The following is a 21,747-nucleotide window of genomic DNA, read 5'->3' on the forward strand; positions in this document are numbered from 1 at the left end:
AACTAGTTGTCTCTCGTTTCAGAACATTCTCGTACTGAATAGTTGATTTATCGCCTTTTCATTAAATTATATTTACCAAGTGATAAATGGAGTCCTCCATGTGAATAGTACTTGGACAACATAACAGCGCAAACTACTCTGAACTTTTCGAGGAGAGCGCAATACAGCACAACCACGTAAATTATACAGTGATCTGTTATGAATACAACAGGGTAATATACAGAATGTGTTCCTTGAACCTCAAACTATGAAGTTGCAGGTACCAGAAAAAGATTTAATTGAGCTAAAAATTATGAATTTTCACAGCCCAAAGTTGAGGCAGGAAAAAAGTGAGACCTAAAGTAAACGAAAACGTGTTAGAGCTCTTCCGGATATGCATCTAAACAGTTCCGAAAAACTGCTCCAAAGATGTTGAGCTGAAGACATTCATAGCTGTTCTTTCAGGCTTGTTAGGTGAAATGTGTAGCTCATATTTGATAAATCTCTGCAATCAGTTAGTATCAACACATTAAATATCAATAAAGAAAAAGCATTAGAATCTGCATAGCCACAATGCCAGTAAAAATTATTGAACATTTGATAATTCCCGTTTTAACCATTACCCTAACAGAATGTGCCATAGTAACAATGATCTGAAAAATCCAATCTCTTATAGGTCAAAACTTGAGTTATAAACAGACAAGAGACAAGTAACTCTCTCTATGTGTTTGTAAAGACATTCACCTTGACAAATTGGAAATTACAACCTTTTCTCTACAACACGAAGAAGAAAGAACATAAAATTGATTGGCAACTAATTTTAGAAAAAAAAGAAAAGAAAAGAAAAATAGGGCAACCTGCTTTGAATCATTAGTAATATAACAGAGGTTGACATCTAAACTAGAGCATGGCAGATAAATGGATGGATTCATTGTTTGATGATACTTCCAGAATTCTATTCAAGCTCATGAATTAGTATGTTTTCTGAAATAAAGAAAATTTAAGATCATGGGATGCACATGCTAACAGTCAAAGGAAACAAGAAGTACCGCTAATTGAAAAACGATTTCCGGATTTGTATCTATGTGCCAATCAGGTTCCAGTTGTCGGACAAATGATGTTCGCCCATTCTCAGTACTACAAAAAAGAACCTGCATAACAATTATCAGTAATATATAACACATAATACAGGAAGTAAGAGGATCATTAGAAAATCGTACAGGTTAAAATGGCAGCTGACCATCAATTCAACTGTTGCATCTTATATCAAAAAAATTCAAGCTTTGACAGCTGTGACACTAGATCAACTTTATACCAATGTTATCAAAAGCGAAAAGCGCATAAAAGCTCTAAGGTCAGCTGGGGCTTTAATGAAAAAAGGCGCAATGGTGCAAAAATAAAAATACATATATGTTTAGCCCAAGACTAATAATAATAAGCATGAACAACAAATATATGGACTAACAAATTGTAAATACATAACGATAAAGTGAAATATCAATTATCTAGTGTCATCTCTTCAAGAGAGGCTCATTGGCAAGGAAAAGTATGTCTTGGAGCCTTGATGATGACACTGAAGCGCACATAAAGGGAGGTGAAGCACTTAACATGTTTTGAAGCGCGCCTTTGACAACACTGCTTTATACTACTCAATTCACATTTTGCTGGACAAATCTACTCTCCATAAAGATTTTAAACAATCATTATGTTACTCTCCACATAGACAAAACAATACATTTGCTGATGACTCTGCATTGACAATTGAGGACTGTCTATTCTCTGCTTTCATGCAAGACTGTACCTAGAAACAGAGCTCCTGAATAAAATTTGAACAAAGTCGCCTGAAATTTTGACTGAAGAACCTCAACCTTTGGGAATAACTGGAGCTTCTTCAAGAACTTCCAGACAGATTCTTTTTCCTTTTTCTTTTTTTCTAGTGTTGGACTTTTCCGGCTGTGAAGATGGTCCAGAGGATGATGCTGCCAAATTGTTTATTGGTGGGTCTGCTGGCTGTTTTTGGTGAACCCACGGTGGAGAAAGGTGACAGTCTAGTGGTCTAGACGTGGTGTAATGGTGTGGAGAGGCTATGGATGGTGTTCCAGCTGATGAGTGGTGGGCAGTCGGTGAAGAACATGAAGGTGGAGTGAAGAATTGTATTGAATAGGCACATTTTCAGATACATTAAGTTTACAATAGGAACAACGCAAAGATGAAGTTCCAAAATGAAAAATTGTGTCAAGTTTGAGGGTCCATTAATGTATTTGGCCAATCTTTTAAGTGTGTAAGAGCATAAATGGGAAAGTTGCAAAGAGGATGGTAAGAATATATTCATGACCCAATAAAATATGAAGAATGTCGTTGCTACACAAAAGAACAAAATTAAAATACATAGGTTAAACTTGTCCACCTATAAATTAAACAATTGTTGTGTTACACAAGTTTAAAGAAGGGACTGGGATGTTAATGTAGTACTAGAAAACCAGAAGGAACATATGTTTTACAAACCAAAAACTCTGGGGAGGCTTCTGTACTTCTACCGAAAGGAAACAAATAATTTGTTCCACAGAACAGAATATATTTCAATAGCTCATGTTATATGCTAAAGAGCACGCATCCAAAATTGCAAACAGTTGAAAGGATAAATCATCTCGAGGTTCCAGGGCAAGGATACCAATATGCAGATAAAGGAAAAGAGTTCACAGGTGCACGGCTGAGATTAAGAGTTGCAGAAATCACCCATTGTAAAACAACCATAAGAACAATAACTCCACAAAAGTATTATAAATGGATTTCGACTTCCCTGGCAGTTAACAATGATAAGTTGTTACCTTGTCTTTGACCATGCCACCAGATGTAAATACTCCGGCATCTTCTAGAGCCAGTAGGACCTTTTTCTGCAAATATTCATACAATCAAGAATATGTATTTAAGCAAAGAATGAGTTGATACACATACAGATTACTCATAGAAACTGAATGAGACTGGATCAACACTGCAGCCCACCATCAAAATGCACTTTGACTATGATAGTGGGTGCTACGAAATGAACCGTGTGACAAATATGATAACTTCAATAAGTCATGAAATAGTACACAAAACCAGGCGTTCAGAACGAGAAGTCCAAAACAAGCTCAAACATGGTCATCTTATCTGAGTGTCACATTAGCTCTTGTTAGGGAGTTTAGTTCGACTTCTCACAAAGAGAGCTAATTGTGTTAAATAATGCAGATTAGTAAGTTGAAAATTTGTCTACTTAAGTACTAAACAAGTAAATGATGAATTTTGGCTATTGTGATGATTAGTTAGTGTGACGTCAGTTTTGCGGAAAAGAGAGAGAGAGAGAGGAAGCACTGAGTTGCTTAAGGCATGGCATTCCACTTGATTATAAGGGTATGTTAAGGGACTTGAGTTTATAGGTGATTCCCAGAAAATCAGTAAGCATAATCTCTGCCTAAAGCAACACATTGGCAACTAGTTTATAAAGTCACCTAAGACTTGCATTAAAGATGCTGATTTCTTTTCATCTTTTTAGATTAAATTTAGGGATCAGTTGAAAGAACGAATTTTATTTGGTATAGAAAGCCAATCAACAATGACAGCCTTTTCCTTTTCATTTTGAAAGAGGCATCAAATAGCATCCGACCCCAAAAATTTATCCTCTAAGTCAGGCAATGAACAAAACAATTTTGAAGGGATTGGATCTGTAGCAATTACTAATCAACATACAGATGTAATATAAGAGAGTGAGTACTAACTTCACTTTCATCATCAAGTACTCTCTCCATGAGATAAAAGTCACAAAATTTGGTGATTTCAAGCAACACTTCCAGCACGGAGGACCGGACAGTTGCTTGTTTCTGCAAAGGACAAGTATAAACACTGTCAACTGCATGTTGAAAATTGATGCACAATCCACAAATAAAATAATAATAACCTGTAGTTCCTCTGGGCTAGTTTCCTCCAGGATTACTCCGAGCAACCGACATGTTACCTGGAAAGTGAAATAATATTCAGATTTTCCATGTTTTTTGTGCTACTGTGACCCAGACCCCACTTGTGGGATTATACTGGGTATGTTGTTGTTGTTATGCTACTGCGACAAAAATAAAAATAAACAGTCTCTACCACTGCCAAACAGAATCAGGAAGAGTTATGTTAGAATGGAAAGGCTTGAACAGACAATATTTGGTCGAGTAGCATATTCTTTCTTAAAATTGAGATGGAGACAACCATCCTGCTCTCAGATATTTCTTGATATTCCAATCAATAAAATTACCTACATTATATTCTAACTAGGTTCCCATAAGGCTACCAATTAAAGGATAAGCTTGCTAGGATACCCCATTACAGTGCAGAGTGTGCATGGTAGGGTAGGCTTCAACATACATTTAGCTAAGAACAAAATGAAATAAGCCAATAACAGCAAAGGATCTATCTAATATGATGTCGTATTATTGTTAACACTTACATTAGCTCTGGTCAGTGTGGTCAAAGGCATCTAGTGGCTGACAAGTCTGGTGGCTGTCACAAGCCTTTTTATTCTGGTTAATGACTTGTATGTCCTTACAGTGATAGCATAAGATTTACAAAGATAATTTTAGTAACTCTAATTCGTTTTAAAAGACAAATGGATATAGAAGATTTATATAGCCAACCAAATTAGTTTAGAATCGAGGCAGAGTTGTTGGTATGAAATGGGACCTGAATAAAGCCGAATTGAGATAGAGGTGTTGAGGTGTAGTTATGATATTTGGAGTTGAGGTGTAATTGTGATTATGGTAGGGTGCTCTTCTACATGAAAACAATAACATAGTTCTATTAACCTCCTACTCCCTCTGGCCTATTTACGTCATACACTTTCCTTTTTAGTCTATCCCGAGAAGAATGACTTTTTCTTTTTATTTTTAGAAATTATTTAACCTTAACACCGCCGTCTTACACTCTTACCCTTAATGAATGTTTATTGGACCTACTTGATATAAAAATTCATCCGTTTACTAGGAGAGAAACTAAAAAGGCACGTGGAACTCTTGCAACCACTTGCAAACAAGAACAGTTTTGGTACTTTGCATATATTTGGCTTAAGAACAGTTTTTTGAATTGTGTTAGTTAGCTAACATAAGTTGCAAGTATATTTGGTGTAAACCTTCACCAACACACACCAAATATTTAACATGAACTTTTTTCTTCACCAACACACACCAAATGACTTTTCTTGATACTCTATCATATCCTTTCTCCCTGTCGATGAACACTATGTGTAGATCTTTCTTCCTCTCACTATATATTTTCTAAATCTTCTTAGCAAGAATATAGCTTTTGTTGTATATCTACAGGTAAACCTGTCAAACGGGTTGAACCGGCACCAGCTTGCCCAACCGGCCGGTTGCCGGATAAAAAACCGTCTATGGCCAACGGTTAACTGGGACCGGTTGGGTTTTTACAACCCGTAACCGGCCCGGTTTGATTTCAAAAAACCAGTTAGGTTCTAAGTATATAACTTTCTATTAAGCATATGTATATTATAAATATATATGTGTTATAACTTAAATTTAATAATAACTCATGAGTGTTATAAAATTCAAGATTGTATATTTATAAATATATATAGTTGTAACTTTCTATTTTATAATTTAAGTAGATGTATATTTCTAACTTAATATAAGTAACATTAACTTGAATACTTGTAAGAATCTGAACACAAGTAAATAGAAGAAAGCTCAATGAGCCATATATTTTATTCATTAATGGATAACATTTATTTGCAAGTTGTAATTTTTTTTAACTTGCAAATAATACATGAGTTGCAACTAAGTAGTACAAGAATAAAATCACATTGTTGCAACCATGTCGGTAACTTCCGTTATATCATATTCACCCATTGGGATATCTTCCATGTCTTCAATTTGGTCTTCTTCACTTGCTATTAAAACTTCAATCTCTTCCTCTTCGCCTTCCACCGCCACTCTCCGATCTAATCCAATCGCGAATGCAAACTAGTACTTGCAATCCAGATAAGGAGTGTCTATGGTCTCCAATTTGTTGTCTTCCATGGCTAAATGCACTTTTCCAGGCCACGGTTGATATTTGAACATTAAGGATATCCCGATAACTCGCCTTGTATTTCTTCCATCATGCTAAGACGTCCACTTCGTTGCTCATTTCCACCATTGGCTGCGTCAAATAAAAGTGAAGTTCATCAAAAGTTTGCATTATTACTAGAAGGAGTAGCTATTTTGCTCCAAATTCCTAAACTTGACATGCCATGTTTTTTAGTTTGAGAAGTAGAAGTAGCAAGGCGAGGAGCAACGGGTGTAACATTTTCTTCCGACTTAAAATAATGTGTAAAAACTTTTTTAAGCTCAACATCTACCGCTTTCTCGGCCTCAAATAAAGATGGTTCCTCAGTAGTAATATCTAAAAAATGATAAATTTGTCTAACCAACTCAACGGTAAAACAAGTTTTAAGACAAGGATTTAGAATCCACCAAAGCCCTGAAGCTACTTCGGATTGTTGCAAAATCTCCAACTCCACCAACACTTTGCTTGTATAATTGCAAAATATAAAATTTAAACTTGAAGGAAACTTTATAGTGTATAATTGAGAGAAATTGTAATTTTAAAGTAGCTAATTGTTGCAAAATAGCTATAAACTGAGAAAAATTGAGAGAAAGTGTAGAGAAAATTGGTGTGGATGAAAATAAAATGGAGAGGGGTTTATATAGGAGTGGGGGAGGGGTTAAAGTGTTAAAAATAAAAGTTTGGAGGGTTGGGCGGTGGTGGGGGCCAAAAAATTAGATTTTGGCCGTTGCCAACGGCCATTTCTACAAATTGGTCCAACGGCCATTTCTACAAATTGGTTCTTTGTGCAACGGCTAGTTTTGGCTAAAAAAAAAAAAAAAAAAAAAAAAAAAAAAATTATTATTCAGCCGGTTAACTGGTTGGCCAACCGGCCGGGCCGATTGACCGGTCCACCGGTTCCAATTTTGCCAACCCGTAACTGGCCCATCTCAAACGGGTACTCGTCAACTGGGAACCGGAAATCCGGGTCCAGGATCGGTTTAGCCGGTTCCGGTCACCCATTACGACCGGTTCAACCGCCCCGGTTGACAGGCTTATCTACAGAGCATAAACCCAGAAAGATTTTCAGTCACTCTTATAGTGTCCTTAAGTCTACGTTGTATCACTCTTTCCTGAAGTTTCACCGTAGCATGTGTATAATGTATTAATTAGAGAATTAAATAAGTGGCTAGCGTGCCAAATTCACATTGACGATTTGATATCTGATGGGGGCCAAGTCAACTTTTTGCTGGCTCACATTTCAAATGGCTTAAAGAAGTAAAAATATAAATTGTGTTTTGTTCATGAAGAGAACTGAGGGATCTTTGAGGGAGGCATTAAGTAGGGTCAGAACTGCTTTTGAATCGTCTTCTATGTACATCACTATTTAGTTTCACGAAACAATGAAAAACTAAGACGAGTCTTTTATATTATCTGCTAATTCAGCAATCACGAGGACCAACAAAGCAGTATGCTTTGTGACACAACAAAGTTTGTTTCCTTCAAGTTTCAATTTTATATTTTGCAATTATACAAGCAAAGTGTTGGTGGAGTTGGAGATTTTGCAACAATCCGAAGTAGCTTCAGAGCTTTGGTGGATTCTAAATCCTTGTCTTAAAACTTGTTTTACCGTTGAGTTGGTTAGACGAATTTATCATTTTTTAGATATTACTATCGAGCAACCATCTTTATTTGAGGCCGAGAAAGCGGTAGATGTTGAGCTTAAAAAAGTTTCTACACATTATTCTAAGTTGCAAGAAAATGCTACACCCGTTGCTCCACGCCCTACAACTTCTACTTCTCAAACTAAAACACATGGCATGTCTAGTTTATGAATTTGGAGTAAAATAGCTACTCCTTCTAGTAATAGCGCAAACTTTGATGAACTTCACTTTTATTTGATGTAGCCCACGGTGGAAATGAGCGACGAAGTGGACGTCTTAGCATGGTGGAAGAAATACAAGGCGAGTTATCCCAAGACTTGCAAAAATGGCTCGGGATATCCTTAATGTTCAAATATCAACCGTGGCATCGGAAAATGCATTTAGCCATGGATGACAACAAATTGGAGACCATAGACACACCTTATCCGGATATAGCTTGCAAGTACTAGTTTGCATTCGCGATTGGGTTAGATCAGAGCGGCGCAACCAAAGGCTAGCGGCGGTGGAAGAAGAAGAGTTAGAGATTGAAGTTTTAATAGCAAGTGAAGAAGACCAAATTGAAGACATGGAAGATATCCCAATGGATGAATATGATATGGCGGAAGTTACCGAAATGGTTGCAACAATGTGATTTTATTCTTGTACAACTTAGTTGCAACTCATGTATTATTTGCAAGTTAAAAAAAATTACAACTTGAAAATAAATGTTATCCATTAATGAATAAAATATATGACTCATTGAGCTTTCTTCTACTTACTTGTGCTCATATTCTTACAAGTATTCAAGTTAATATTACTTATATTAAGTTAGGAATATACCTACAATATACTTATAGTATACATCTACTTAAATTATAAAATATATATATATATATATACTATATATATTTATAAATATATAATCTTAAATTTTATATTTATAATAACTCATGAGTTATTTATTAAATATAAAATTTAAGTTATAATACATATAACTTTATATATACCTACAATATACTTATAATATATTATATATATATATATATATATATATATATACACACACTTAAGTTATAAAATAGAAAGTTATATACTTAGAACCCAACCGCCTAACCGGTTTTTTGAAATCAAACCGGGCCGGTTACGGGTTGTAAAAACCCAACCAGCTAACCGCCCTAGTTAACTAGTAACCATAGGCCATAGACGGTTTTTTACCCGGCAACCGGCCGGTTGGGCAAACCGGTGCCGGTTCTGAGCCAGTTCAACCTGTTTGACAGGTTTACACTCATTTAATTCTCTACCTCATACATTATATATATATGTATGTAAGTTATGCTCCTAAGTGTGTGTATGTATACATTATATGTATGTAAGTTATGCTCCAAAGAACCCCTTATTAGTGATGTCCATAGAATATATTTCAACTAGCAGCTTTGATGGCCTTAACGCCTCCGTAATAAACAACACGCAATTTCACTTGTTTCCAGTCACCAAAGCCATTTGAAACGTGAGTTAGCAACATCATGTAATTCTGAACAAACCGTCATGTGTAAAGTGAATTTGGCCCACTAGCCACTCATTTAATTCTCTACCTCATACATAATATGGATGTAAGTTATGCTCCCAAGTGTATGTATATATTATATGAATATGTTTCAAAATTACTTGTTTCAGTATGTAAACCATAAAATAAGAAAACTATAATTAATATAATTAATTAAATAACTCAAAATTCACTTTAATGTCTACTTATGTACTTACAGTCAAGCATAGTCCCGAAAATGTCGGGTTGTGACAATGAGAGGAAAGGATTCGAAAACACAATAGCGGTTAGCAGAACTCATCCCAACAATGCTATAAAGAGGGACCTGGGAAGACTCATCTTAACCCTTCAATTTATGACCTTTTATAAAGATACAATGACTGTATCCTCTTTAAAGAATGAATTGCTAGCATCCGAGAGTGATTTATGCTCGTGAAGGCTCAGCGAATATCAAAGCAGTATGGCAAAGACAAACAATAGTAATCTGGTTTTAAGTAAACTTAAGTACCTAACTAGAAGATTCTAATTTAAGACTATATTGGGTAATGTTCAAGATATTCCTATGTAAACTATGTTTATGTAAAACTACTGAGGCATTAAATTCATTAAAAAGTCAGTCTTCATTTTCTGCACTCATGCACCATTGAGAAAATATACTGAGAGCAAAGTGGTGGCTCAGGCCTAAGTGGACAATGCTATTGGAATAAAATGCTTGGATATCCCAATACTAACTGTGGGATTAATTTTGTGCCATGCTCAGTAGAAGGTATAAATTTATCCTGGGATAAATTTATATCTTGTACCAAACAAAGTATAAAGTTTATCCCAAACTTAAAGATGGGATATCCCATCTTATCCCATTAATCTTGGGATAATTTTGTCTACGCACCAAACGACCCCTTAGTGCTTGCTTGATTGATTCCCCTTCACTAATCCTCATCGTTGGTGAATCCTTCACACTTGGAACCCTTTCTATTCACTTTAACTAGTTTAACTTATTTGCCCAAAAACTATTCCAGAAACTATCTACAGAATTCAAACAGCCATTAGGACGATATCTGGAAAAAGACTCTGAAAACTTTAGATCTGATTGAATGGTTCTTTTGTGTTGTGACTGGAAGAAGAGTTTCTTATAAGCATTTCTTTAAAGACACCCTCAAACTACAACTTCAAAAGGCAGTATTGCAAAAGAGCTTTTTGCAAACAAAACTTGAAAATACCTAAACAAAATCACCGGTTCGATTCTTTTTTTGGAAATATTCTGAAGAAGAAATATTCATTGACAAAGACACCTAAAAAGAATGGATTTTTTTATTTTTAAAACAAACAAATCCAGCCCATCATCTCAAATTATTCTTAGATTAATATTATGTATGTAAACATCAAATATGTCCTTGGCACCCATGAGCCTTGGGGATGGGAAGAAGTGTATGTTAAATAAATAGCAAATATAGAAGCATTAGGAGATACCTTCCTTCCGTCACTCAGTCTTTGCCTAACTATTTGCCCGAGTGTCGGCTGCAAAGCAATTAGGAGAAGTCAGTCACGTAGCCACCAATTATATCTGGAAAATCCAAATTAGGGGGCAGGACGTAAAGTAACATATTCTTCTACCTTTACTGGCTGAAAGAACTCATCAATGATATTTTGTGCACTTGAATCCTCTGAAGGGACGCTAACTCCTGAAGTTGCTATATTTTCACTAAAATGACTGCTTACACCAGAACTACCAGGTGTAACAGCTTGTCGCTTAGGACGCCTCCTCTGTGGTCCACTAGGTGATCTCAATATTCTCCAGGTAAAAACTATTGCAAATGCAAGACCTGCTATAGCTCCTACAGATCTTGAATCCTGCGTTTACAACAAATAGCTGTTACCATCTAAGAGAAAGTAGCACAACATTTAAGGGGTTGTTCGGTTGCTGGTTAGGAAGTAAATTATTCATGCATTAAAACCAGTATAACTAGTACCATGTCTGGTAGCATTTTAGCTGCTATGTATAAAATTCAGTATACCAACTAAAATGTTTGGTTATCAATTTACAATCCCGCATAACTAAAACATATACTCCCTCCATCCCAAAAAGATTGTCTTACTTTCCTTATTAGTTTGTCCCAAAAAGATTGACACATTTTTATATTTAGAAATAATTTAATTTTATGACATGATTTACAACCACACAAATATCTAAGGCTTATTTTGGACCAAACATTTCAAAAGTCTTCATTTATTTCTTAAAATTCGTGCCAAGTCAAACTAAGACAATCTTTTTGGGACAAAGGGAGTATAAGTTATGAGTCAATTTATGTATTATTTTGCATAAAGAAGATGGAATAACTATCCAATTTAACACAGTAAAAACTATCAAAATTCTCCAATTTTACACAGTAAAACTATCCAAATTCTCTAATTTAACACAGTAAAACTATCCAATTTAATACAGTAAAATTATCCGAATCAAGCATGCCTTAATCAAGCCTATAACAACACTGATTAGCACCAATTATTCAGTAAAACTATCCAAATCCTCACAAACATTGTTTATATAACAATTTAACCAAAATTGTTAAGTAAACTATCCGATTTCTCCAATTTAACACACTAAACCGATCAACAACAACAAAAAAAAAAAAAAAAAAAAAAAAAAAAAAACGGTAACTATACAAATCCTCATAAACAGTGTACTATAACACAAAAATATAAAATCGATTCTTCAATTTAACAAAAAAGAAGCAAAAATAAAATTCAAAAGAGAGAGAGAGAATAAATACCAGGTTTTGGAAGAGATTAGATATTTTGAGAGTAATAAATGCGCTAATTCGCTTGATGAGCTGTAATAAATCGTCCTTAGAAGAATCAGCCATAGCCAAACCTTCAATAATTGATACTAGAATTATTTGATTTGAGAATCTTCTAGAAAAGATTGATTAAGCTCTAGGGCTCTTTTAATGTTTCTAGAATCTTCTAGAAAGAAGAAATTGATCTTGCCGAGGAAGCTTCGATGGAACAAAGAAAAAAACGAAGAAAGGTAGAACGGAAAAGTGCACAGATAACCCAGTTTGGGACCAGCATTTAAGTAATAACCTATTTTTTTTTTATAAAAGGATTATAAATTTTTATAGGGAAAAGGGTCAAAAATACCCCTATACTTTAAAAAAAGGGCTAAAAATAGTTTATTTTGGGTAAAAAATATATCCTTAAAGTTTTCAAATATACCCCTCTCTTGATGGAAATTATCCCCCAAAATAACCCGAAATCATTTTTTAAATCCGATCATTTAAACCCAACCTTAAATAATAACCCACAAGATCCCCTTATTCCCCAACTAAATAATAACCCTACGTATTGGGGAATAAGGGGATCTTATGGGTTATTATTTATTTTCGAAGTTTAAATGATGGAGCGGTTTAAAAAATAATTTTATTTTTGGGATAATTTCCAAAGATATATATTTGAAAAGTTTAAGGATTTTAACCAAAAATAAGTTCGGATATTTTTTACCATTTTCCAAAAAAAGAGGGTATTTTTGACCCTTTTCCCATTTTTATAAGTTTAACTATGAGCCTGTTTGGGTTTGGCTTATGACTCATGGCTTATAAGCCAAATGTCATAAGTTAGGAATTTTAACTTATAATTTTTTACTTATTTTTATTATTTTGGTTTTAAAATAAGGTGCTTAAAACACTTTTTATTTTATCCAAACATCACAAAAATGCTTAAAAGTTATTTTGACTTAAAAGCATCTAAAATAAGTCAATCCAAACAAACTCTATTTTGAAATAAGCTTGAAATTATCTTAAAATGTTGGTCGAAGTTTATATGAGTTGACTTTTGAAAACGGAGGGGACAAGTATTTTGGGAAGGACGGAATATAAAGTTTGGCATATTAGTTGGCTTGTTAAAGCCAAACTTTAAACATGTATGATTGAAGTCTTAGAAATATATGTTTTGAAATTAGAAGTAATTTTTATGAAGTTTGAACTATCAATTTTCATTACCATCAATATTTTAAGTTTTTGCAAAAACATCTACTTAATTTAAATTTAATTTTCATATTCAAAATTCAAGACTCATTCTTTCAAGCTTACACCAATGGTGATTTATCAATGTTTTCAACCTTTTCCAACAAACTCATTTGATTATTTATTTTTCACGTTCGAAAATCAAGACTCACTTCTTCAAATTTGCAATAATAGTAATTTGCGAATGTTTTCAAATCGTGTCACCAACACATTTGATTTAACCTCACTTTTCATATTTGAAAATTTAGAACTTCTTCTAAATATTATACTTCAAAATTGTTATAGATTCGAAAACCACTATTATGTAGTAACCGAGAAGCAGCGTAGGATCCTTGCATTTGCCTATACCGTTCATGAATGAAAAAAAAAACCCGCACCTTAAATGACATTTATTTATGTCATCTTACACATATATACCTCAACTAATTAAATAATTTAAATTTTATGTACTTGCGATTCAAAGATAAAATAAAATTTACTAGCTTATTAGATAATTATAAAATAATTCCTCGAAAACTCCCCCCTACGTCACCAATTATCTTGATAAACATTGATTTGTCTATCAAATTTTAAGCACATTAAGAGAAATTTATAAAATAAACAATTGTAATAAAAATAAATAAAAATATATATTATAGTAATGGTAATTTGGTGTCAACATCATAATGAATCTTTCTTCCCATCTCAATTGTACATGGTATTATATGTGAAAAAGTATTCTCGGATGGATGTAACAGAAAAATTACCCAAGAAGAAGCTTGAGAGCAGTGAGTGAAAGAACATACTCTATAAAAGATACCTAACAACTTTCCTTAGTCAAAGAATTGAAGATAAAACAAAATTGGATGATGACAATCATACTTTAACATGTGTATCAGAAGCGGATTCAGGATTTAAATTATATATATGTGGGTTTAACTTTTTTTAGATTTTTAATATTGAACCCATCATATTTTAAAGTTATGAATTCATGGCTATTATTTATTATAATTTTAACAATTTTTTCACATAAATTTATGTTTGCGTCGAAAGTTATGAGTTCAATTGAAACCGTCCTGACGTGTAGCACCGGAAACTCTTTCCATCTGCCTCTACATCAGCTTTAATCTCTTACTCCAACTGGCTGCTCATAAAAATGTTATTACTAATGACTCGTCCTGATATAATAGATAACTGGTCAAAATTGTTGTGGAAAATCGACATTCATGCCAAACATTATGTGTCTTTTAATTTATTTTCGCTTAGTTACTGTTTTAAATATCATTTCTTATGTCCATTATATTGTACTAGCTGTTGTGGTAAAAAAACCTTACTGATCCTGACCATTTAGTTTGTTGATATTATAACCGTACTGCTAGTTATTGTTTATAGGACAATGGTATTATAGTTTCATACTACGTCGTAATTATTTTTTCAATATTAGATGTTTCTTGGAGTCATAGCTGAGCGACTCAAACAAATTCTATCCATACAAGATTAAGTATTCGTATTAATTCCAACTCTTCTGCAATAAATAGCATCTCGAAAACCAACAAGATCATCAACGAAAAGGTTTAATGAAGATACTTAAATGACGTCTGAATGCACGTTCAATCAAATTTTATATAACAAAGTTCGAATGAGTGTATCAAACCTCCATATTTCAAAACTCCAAATTTGAGAAATCTTGAGAAATTTTTGTAAATTTAGTTGATTCCCTAATTTATTAGCATTGCTCAAAAATAAAGTAAAAGCCTAACGGAAATTAAGGGGCTCAAAGCATAGCCATGTTGAAGGGAGGAGACCTCGTTGACCACAAAAGGTCACAGGTTGACGTGTCATTGCCAGGTGCATCATGTGAGCCACATAGGGAGCTCACGCTCTTTGCTGTAATTTCCTCGATGACGTGGCAACTTGTGACTAGACACATAGGGGTTGTTTGGTATGCGGGATCCAGGATTAAGTTTGTGATTAAATTGTTACTGAGTTTGGTTGACAGTATAAGGTGGGATATCCGAGACTAGGGGTATTCATAGTTTGGTAAAAGATCGATCCAAATCGAAATCCGAACCAAAACCGATTAAATAGACCGACACTTTTTTGGGTTTGGGTTGGTTTGGTTTTAAATTTTTAAAAACCGATAATATTTAGTTTGGTTTTGGTTTTATTCAAATAAAATCAAAGAAAAAACCGGACCGAACCGATAGATTATATACATAATTTTGATAATTATGTATATAAATAATATATTAAATTAGATCGGAGTTACTATGAAATTCACGAAGTTTAATCACATCTTTTTCTTCCATAAGGATTAGCTAATCTTTCTTGTGCCATAGGAAGATAAAGTTTCAAGAATCTTTAGTTTTTGAGTATTCTAACTTACATAGAATATATCATAAGACACTGTATAGTTAAATATATTTGACTCTTTCTGAGTATATTTTAACGAAATGATGTTAAATTTACCTAATAAAAATTTGTCACTTTATTTGTTTGTTTAATGTGAAGAAATAATAGTAGAAAAAAGAAGGATAGAGTATATTATTATGTATTGTTAAAAATCGAATAACTGAACAAAAACCGATAACAACCAAAGCGGTAAATGTATATTATACTTGCGTTGGTTTGGTTTTAATATTTAGAAACCGATTAAGTTGTTTTGGTTTTAGTTTTGACCAAAAACTGATCCAAACCGTACCGTGAATACCCCTATCCGTGAACTCCCCTATTCAGGACTAAGTTTGTGATTAAATTTATATTGTGTTTGATTGACGGTATAGATTTATCCTAGTCAACCAAAAACAATATAAATTTTAAATTGATATCCCACATTATCCCGTCACACTAGAGATTATTTTATTCCACGTCCCAAGTGGGATAGATTAGTCCAAAATTATAATTCCAGAATAATTTAATCCGCGAACCAGACGATACTTAGTTGATAACCCTCTTTCTTGCACTTATTTACTAAAAAATACCCCCGACAAACACAGAGCGAGTCACGAGGCTATTTTTAAGCAGGCAGCTGATTCTGATTGCATATGATCACAACCATATCACTTTTATATCTCAAATTTCTCCACGTGAAAATCAAAAAACATGTGAATAAATACAACTGTCACAGAAACTTCCAATGAAACAGAAATAGCAACAATAAATCAAGAATCTTTTTGTTTGTTCACTTCTCTAATATAATATAAGCCTTAGCCATCCTAGCTCAATAAACGCCTCTCATTGATCAAATCCATGACTTACCAATTTCTTGATGTTGGTTAATGATGTTACTAGTTTTTAGCTTAGACAATTGAGGTACAGCTGGTTGGTCGTTAAGGTGTCAGTTTAATTCAGGACGATTGAGGTATAGTTGATTGATCGTTAACGTGTCAGTTTAATTCTGGGATAATTGAGGTATAGTTGATTGATGTTTAATGTGTCAGTTTAATCTGGGACAGTTGAGGCACAGTTGATTGATCTTGAGAGTATGGAGCCTCTGTGCGAGGTATGTGGGGTGGACAGGGCAGTGGTATACTGTAAATCAGATGCAGCTAGACTTTGCTTGCATTGTGATGGAAATGTGCATTCAGCAAATTGTGTATCTCGAAAGCACACTCGTTCGCTTATTTGTGGCAAATGCAGTTCAGAGCCTGCAATTGTACGTTGCACAAATAGCCAAATGTGCCTATGTGAAAACTGCGATTCGAGTGAAAATGAGTCAGGCCATCAACACCAGAAGTTGGATTCTTATAGTGGCTGTCCTTCTCCAGCTGAGTTAATGACAAAGATTTTGTCTGTAGCTTTTGATGATCAAAGGGCTAATAATGATAATAATGTTACAAATCCTAGCAGCTTTCATACTTCTAGCTCATTGAGTGTCAATGAGAATAATAGTTCAGTGGTGGCTAGTAGACTCAATGAGTTAGCTTCTTGTATGAAGTTTGAACCATGGACCATTCCAACTCCAGCAATTCCTTTAAGCCCAACATTCATGACAAGTTACAACATAGATCAAACACCTTTCTTCTCCGAGGGATCTAACATCACTAAGGTTAGGATGCCTTCCTTTTAATTGTATTTTGTTCTAGTATCTTATGCTGCTCGGTTCAAACATATTTTTGAGTGTGTGCTAGATCCTCCAAAAGCAGTGTACTTCTGGAGGATCCGACAGGGGGTGCTAGAGCATTTTTGGAGAGTCCAAACAACATAGCTATCACCATCAATGCTAGGAGGAAGGGGCGGAGCCACATGGTTTGAAAGGGGTTCAATTGATTTTCCAACGTTGGGAACTTAACCGTGCAAATTGGGTGGAACTAACTTTTATATATATGTAAATTGTTGAATCTTAACATAATGGAAGCTTTTAATTGTATTTGTTCTTGTATCACTATCAACGCTAGGAAAAAGGTACAGACCACATGGTCTGAAAGGGGTTCAACTGATTTTCCTGTGCCGGAAACTATACTCTGCAAATAGGGTGAAAGTAATTTTTTGCATATATAGCTATTAATGTAGTGGAAAAGGTAGCTCAACAAATTGTTTAGGTTGCAGTTCGAATCCCAAGTATGTCATTCTTGAATTCTTTTGAATCCCCTTATTAGAATTTCTGACTCCGCTATTGCTAGAAGAAAACTCATGCCTGATTGCAGAAAGTGTTGATATGCACTAATGGTGCTTTTCTTATTTGCTTTAAGTGCAGCAAAGTAGTAGCACTATTAAAGATCTTGGAGTTCATGGAGGTGATGATATTGCGAAAGGTGTTGATTTGGACGAATTGAGTTCCGATTCTAGTTACAAGATTTTTAGCAGTTTACAACAAAGTCATTCAAGTTATCATAGTGAAGAGCGGGGATTGGATTGCCTAGTCTTGGAGAAAAAATTATCTGCCACTGGCTCTAATAGTCATGTTGAAACTGCTCTAGAGGTACTTCTTAGACCTATACGTGTTTGTGCTATAACTTCTTAAGAAGAGTTTTAAGAAATTCTACCAAATGAATTACACAGGTAGATTTTATCACTAACACAATCAACATCAATCTTATTTTAGATTGTTCTGTTCTTGAATATGATACAAGAGCTATGTTGACTGTCAACTATGTTGGATCCTTCAAAAACTATGCATTTTTCAAGGATCCAACACGGATGCTGCAACCTTTTTGTATAGGGGTGTCAAATGGACGGGTTGGGCTTGATTTGGATGGGTCAAAATGAGCTGAGTAAATAAATGACCCAAATGTTACTTCGGGCTAAAATGAGTTAGGCTAAAATGGGCTAAAAAGCGGGCATAACCCAACCCGCCTTATTCTTACTAAGTTTTAATTTCTTTGTTTGTTCTTTTATAACTTTTAAAATACCTAATGAAACTATTTTTTTTTTTAATTATGGCTACACATAACATATCAAAAAAAATGTCTTTTTGAAAACATTTCTATGGGTCAATGTGGCTACATATCAGTCCAATCTTAGCTACATATTAACCAAATATTTAGATGAGCTGAAGTGGGGCTGATAAATGACCTGCCCAAACTTGAACGAGTTGGGCGAGTCATGTTTTCATGGGCTAAGCCTGTCTGAATGGGCTTATAACTTATGGCTTGACTTATTTTTGTTATTTTGGCTTAAAAACAAGTGCTGAAAGTATTTTTTTTATCTTACCCAAGAACTATAAAAGTACTTAAAAACTATTTTGGCTTAAAAGCACCTAAAATAATCCAATCCAAATGGGCTCTAATTTTGCCACACTTATATGTTACTCGGACTCTTCAAAAATCTGCCAAATTTTTGAAGGATGCTACACGAGTGCGCAGTGTTTTTGGAGGATCTAAGCAACATAGTACAAGAGTGCATGTTTTAAGATTGTTTCATAAACTGTAATTTAAAAATGTGCTTGTTATATTTTTTTAGGCATCATCTGGACAGCATGAATGCATCGGATTTCAGTCATCACAAGAGGCTGGAGGTGCTAGTTCCGAAAAATTGCTGCAGACAGTGAGTGCCACTGCTAATTTCATGCTTATGAATCCCAGTTGCAACAGAAATATCGGCTTAACATTTCCACCAGCACCAGTTCATTCAAGGTCGTTGTCACTCTCCAACATCACCGGAGAAAGTAGTGCAGGAACCGACTATCAAGATTGCGGATTGTCACCCCTCTTTTTGACAGATGAATCGCCATGGGGTTGGCCATCAAAACCTAGTAGTCTACGGGCAAGGAATGAAGCTAAGATGCGATATAATGAGAAAAAGAAAACCAGAACGTAAGTAGATCCGTTCTGTTTCATGTTTTATCTGTCATATACATGCTTATTGCGCCTAAGGTTTCGTTATCTCGAGTACTTCTATTTAAGCTTTAGAGAATTCAGTTCCAGTCGAAGACTAAGTAAGGTATGATATAAAGTTCAATCAATCTCCTCATTGTACTTGAAGTACAGGATTTCACTTTTGATGTAGTTTGTGAGAAGCTAAGTTCAGCTTGAACGCACTAGTCTACACTCAGCCAACATTCCGAACTTGTCTTGATACTGACCCTTCAAACTTTGCATTACCCGGATAAAAATCTGCCAGTGCTTCCAATAAATGTCTTATCCGAATAAGGGGAATTTTGTTGATCCTGTTTCCATAGATAATACCCATAAATGAACCTAAACTTACTATGTTTAAAGCTTTAAAAATCATTCTTGCATCATTACCAATCTGAGATTTTCCATTATGTTGATTAGCCAAGTGATTATTTTCACAAGGAGTTTTTTTTTTTTTTTTTTTTTTTGGTGCAAATCATGATTTTTTTGCCTTTAATTGACATTCATCAATATTAATATTCACACTTCACAATTTGTAGGTTCAATAAGCAAATAAGATATGCTTCGCGTAAGGCCAGGGCAGATACCAGAAGGCGCGTTAAAGGAAGATTTGTTAAGGCTGGGGAAGCTTATGATTATGATCCATTAGGAACAACGGATATGTGAGAAGTTGAGCCTTGGAGCAACGATCAAGTTGTTTCCACGTGACTTATTCACGGGTTCGATCAACTCATGTAATCACCCAATAATGCTTTCATCAGGGTCAACTGTCTATATTACATACCCTTGGAGTAACAATAAAGTTGTCTCTGTGCGCCGAGCTAAGATTTTTTTTTTAATTAGTAATAAGGGATAAATAAGTGAGCTAAGAAAGCTAATTTTGGCCCCTTCTACATTGTCAGAACTTGTCTAATTGTTAAGGTATCTCAGTACAAAGATACTTGAACCATCAAATTCCTTTATGACTAGTCGGAAAAGTTTATGCTCTAGTGCTAGAGCTAAAAAAATTGTCATGTTGACTGTGTCTCTCAATCCGACTCAGTTATGACAGCAAGCCTCAATGAGATGGATGCATCCTCTGAGTTACCTGCAAACTACAAGGTGTTGAACGTGTACTTCTCTAAAGCTTTAAGTTTTTAGATGAGTTGGTCAAACGATTCAATATGGCCTCAAAGCAGAAAGACGTCATGAATCCAAGTCTCGCCGTTATTGGTTATCAAAAAGCACTTTTACGTGCTTAGTACATCAATAAAAGTATACCTTTTTTTAAAAGCTTAAGCATTTATACGAGGCAGTCATGCAATTCAAGACAGGGTTTAGTCCAAGTGAAGTTTTAGTTTTTACAAAGCATATGTTAGTATATTCCCTTCCCTATGTACTTGTACTATGATCCCCCATGACACCTTCCCTTCCCTTAGTGCTAGTGGTGATTGTAGTTAGAACTCTCAATTTTGCTTATTCAAATGATTGGTTTACAATGTACCCAATCTCTTAAGAAGATATGGTCTATCCCTCCTCCTTCAAATGTAATCTTCTACCGGGGGTAAATATCTCAAAAGGTCATTGAACTTTGAGAAATTATGTAGTAAAGTCATTGAACTTTGCTACATATCAGTAAAATCACTCAACTTTGGCCTATTATCTCATAAAATCACTCAACTACATATGTCATCAAAAAAATCTAACAAAGCAATATTAATTAATTATTTTATACCATGTAGACGTGAGCGACACAATAAAATAAAATAAATCCATGTCTTTGCATACGGATTGACCCTCATCCAAAGCACAACATACTCTTTAGAACAAACTTTTTTTTTAAAAAAAGTAATGCCACATAAATTAAAATGGAGAGACTATAATACAATAGCTTTAATTCAGCGCACAATGGCAAAGCCACATTGGACCGCAAGTCCTAAGGGTGATCAGTTGAATTTCTTTTTCTGAGAAATTATAGTGTGCATAGGTGAATTATTTTGGTATGTATATTTATCGATTGTTGAATTTCATTAACACAAAGAAAACTTCTAACATAATGCAAAAAGGAATCAATGAATATTTATGTATATTTTGACCAATTCATCTACCATGACCCTTTGATAAAGATATGGATTTATTTTATTTTATTGTGGAGCCCACGTCTACATGACATAAAATAATTAATTAATATTGTCATGTCAGATTTTTTTTATGACATATGTAGTTGAGTGATTTTATGAGATAAT

The 21,747-nt window shown here is 34.4% G+C and overlaps 2 protein-coding genes across 2 annotated transcripts; one reads left to right on the forward strand and one right to left on the reverse strand.

The window, feature by feature from the left end:
* Positions 1-162: 162 nt before the first annotated feature.
* LOC132031131 (peroxisome biogenesis protein 22-like) lies at positions 163-12,297 on the reverse strand. Its single transcript, XM_059421000.1, has 8 exons — positions 11,997-12,297; positions 10,840-11,076; positions 10,696-10,743; positions 3,914-3,970; positions 3,735-3,836; positions 2,808-2,873; positions 1,029-1,130; positions 163-484 (listed from the first exon to the last, which is right to left on the reverse strand). Exons 1-8 carry the CDS (start codon positions 12,087-12,089, stop codon positions 380-382), a joined length of 810 nt encoding a protein of 269 aa, XP_059276983.1. The 5' UTR covers positions 12,090-12,297; the 3' UTR covers positions 163-379.
* Positions 12,298-16,399: 4,102 nt separating this feature from the next.
* Positions 16,400-21,335, forward strand: LOC132031133 (zinc finger protein CONSTANS-LIKE 12-like). The gene is made up of 4 exons (XM_059421001.1): positions 16,400-17,274; positions 17,923-18,147; positions 19,128-19,480; positions 20,062-21,335. Exons 1-4 carry the CDS (start codon positions 16,711-16,713, stop codon positions 20,186-20,188), a joined length of 1,269 nt encoding a protein of 422 aa, XP_059276984.1. The 5' UTR covers positions 16,400-16,710; the 3' UTR covers positions 20,189-21,335.
* The last annotated feature ends 412 nt before the right edge of the window (positions 21,336-21,747 follow it).

Source organism: Lycium ferocissimum, chromosome 9 (assembly GCF_029784015.1).
Source record: "Lycium ferocissimum isolate CSIRO_LF1 chromosome 9, AGI_CSIRO_Lferr_CH_V1, whole genome shotgun sequence".
In the NCBI taxonomy this organism is placed as follows: domain Eukaryota; kingdom Viridiplantae; phylum Streptophyta; class Magnoliopsida; order Solanales; family Solanaceae; genus Lycium; species Lycium ferocissimum.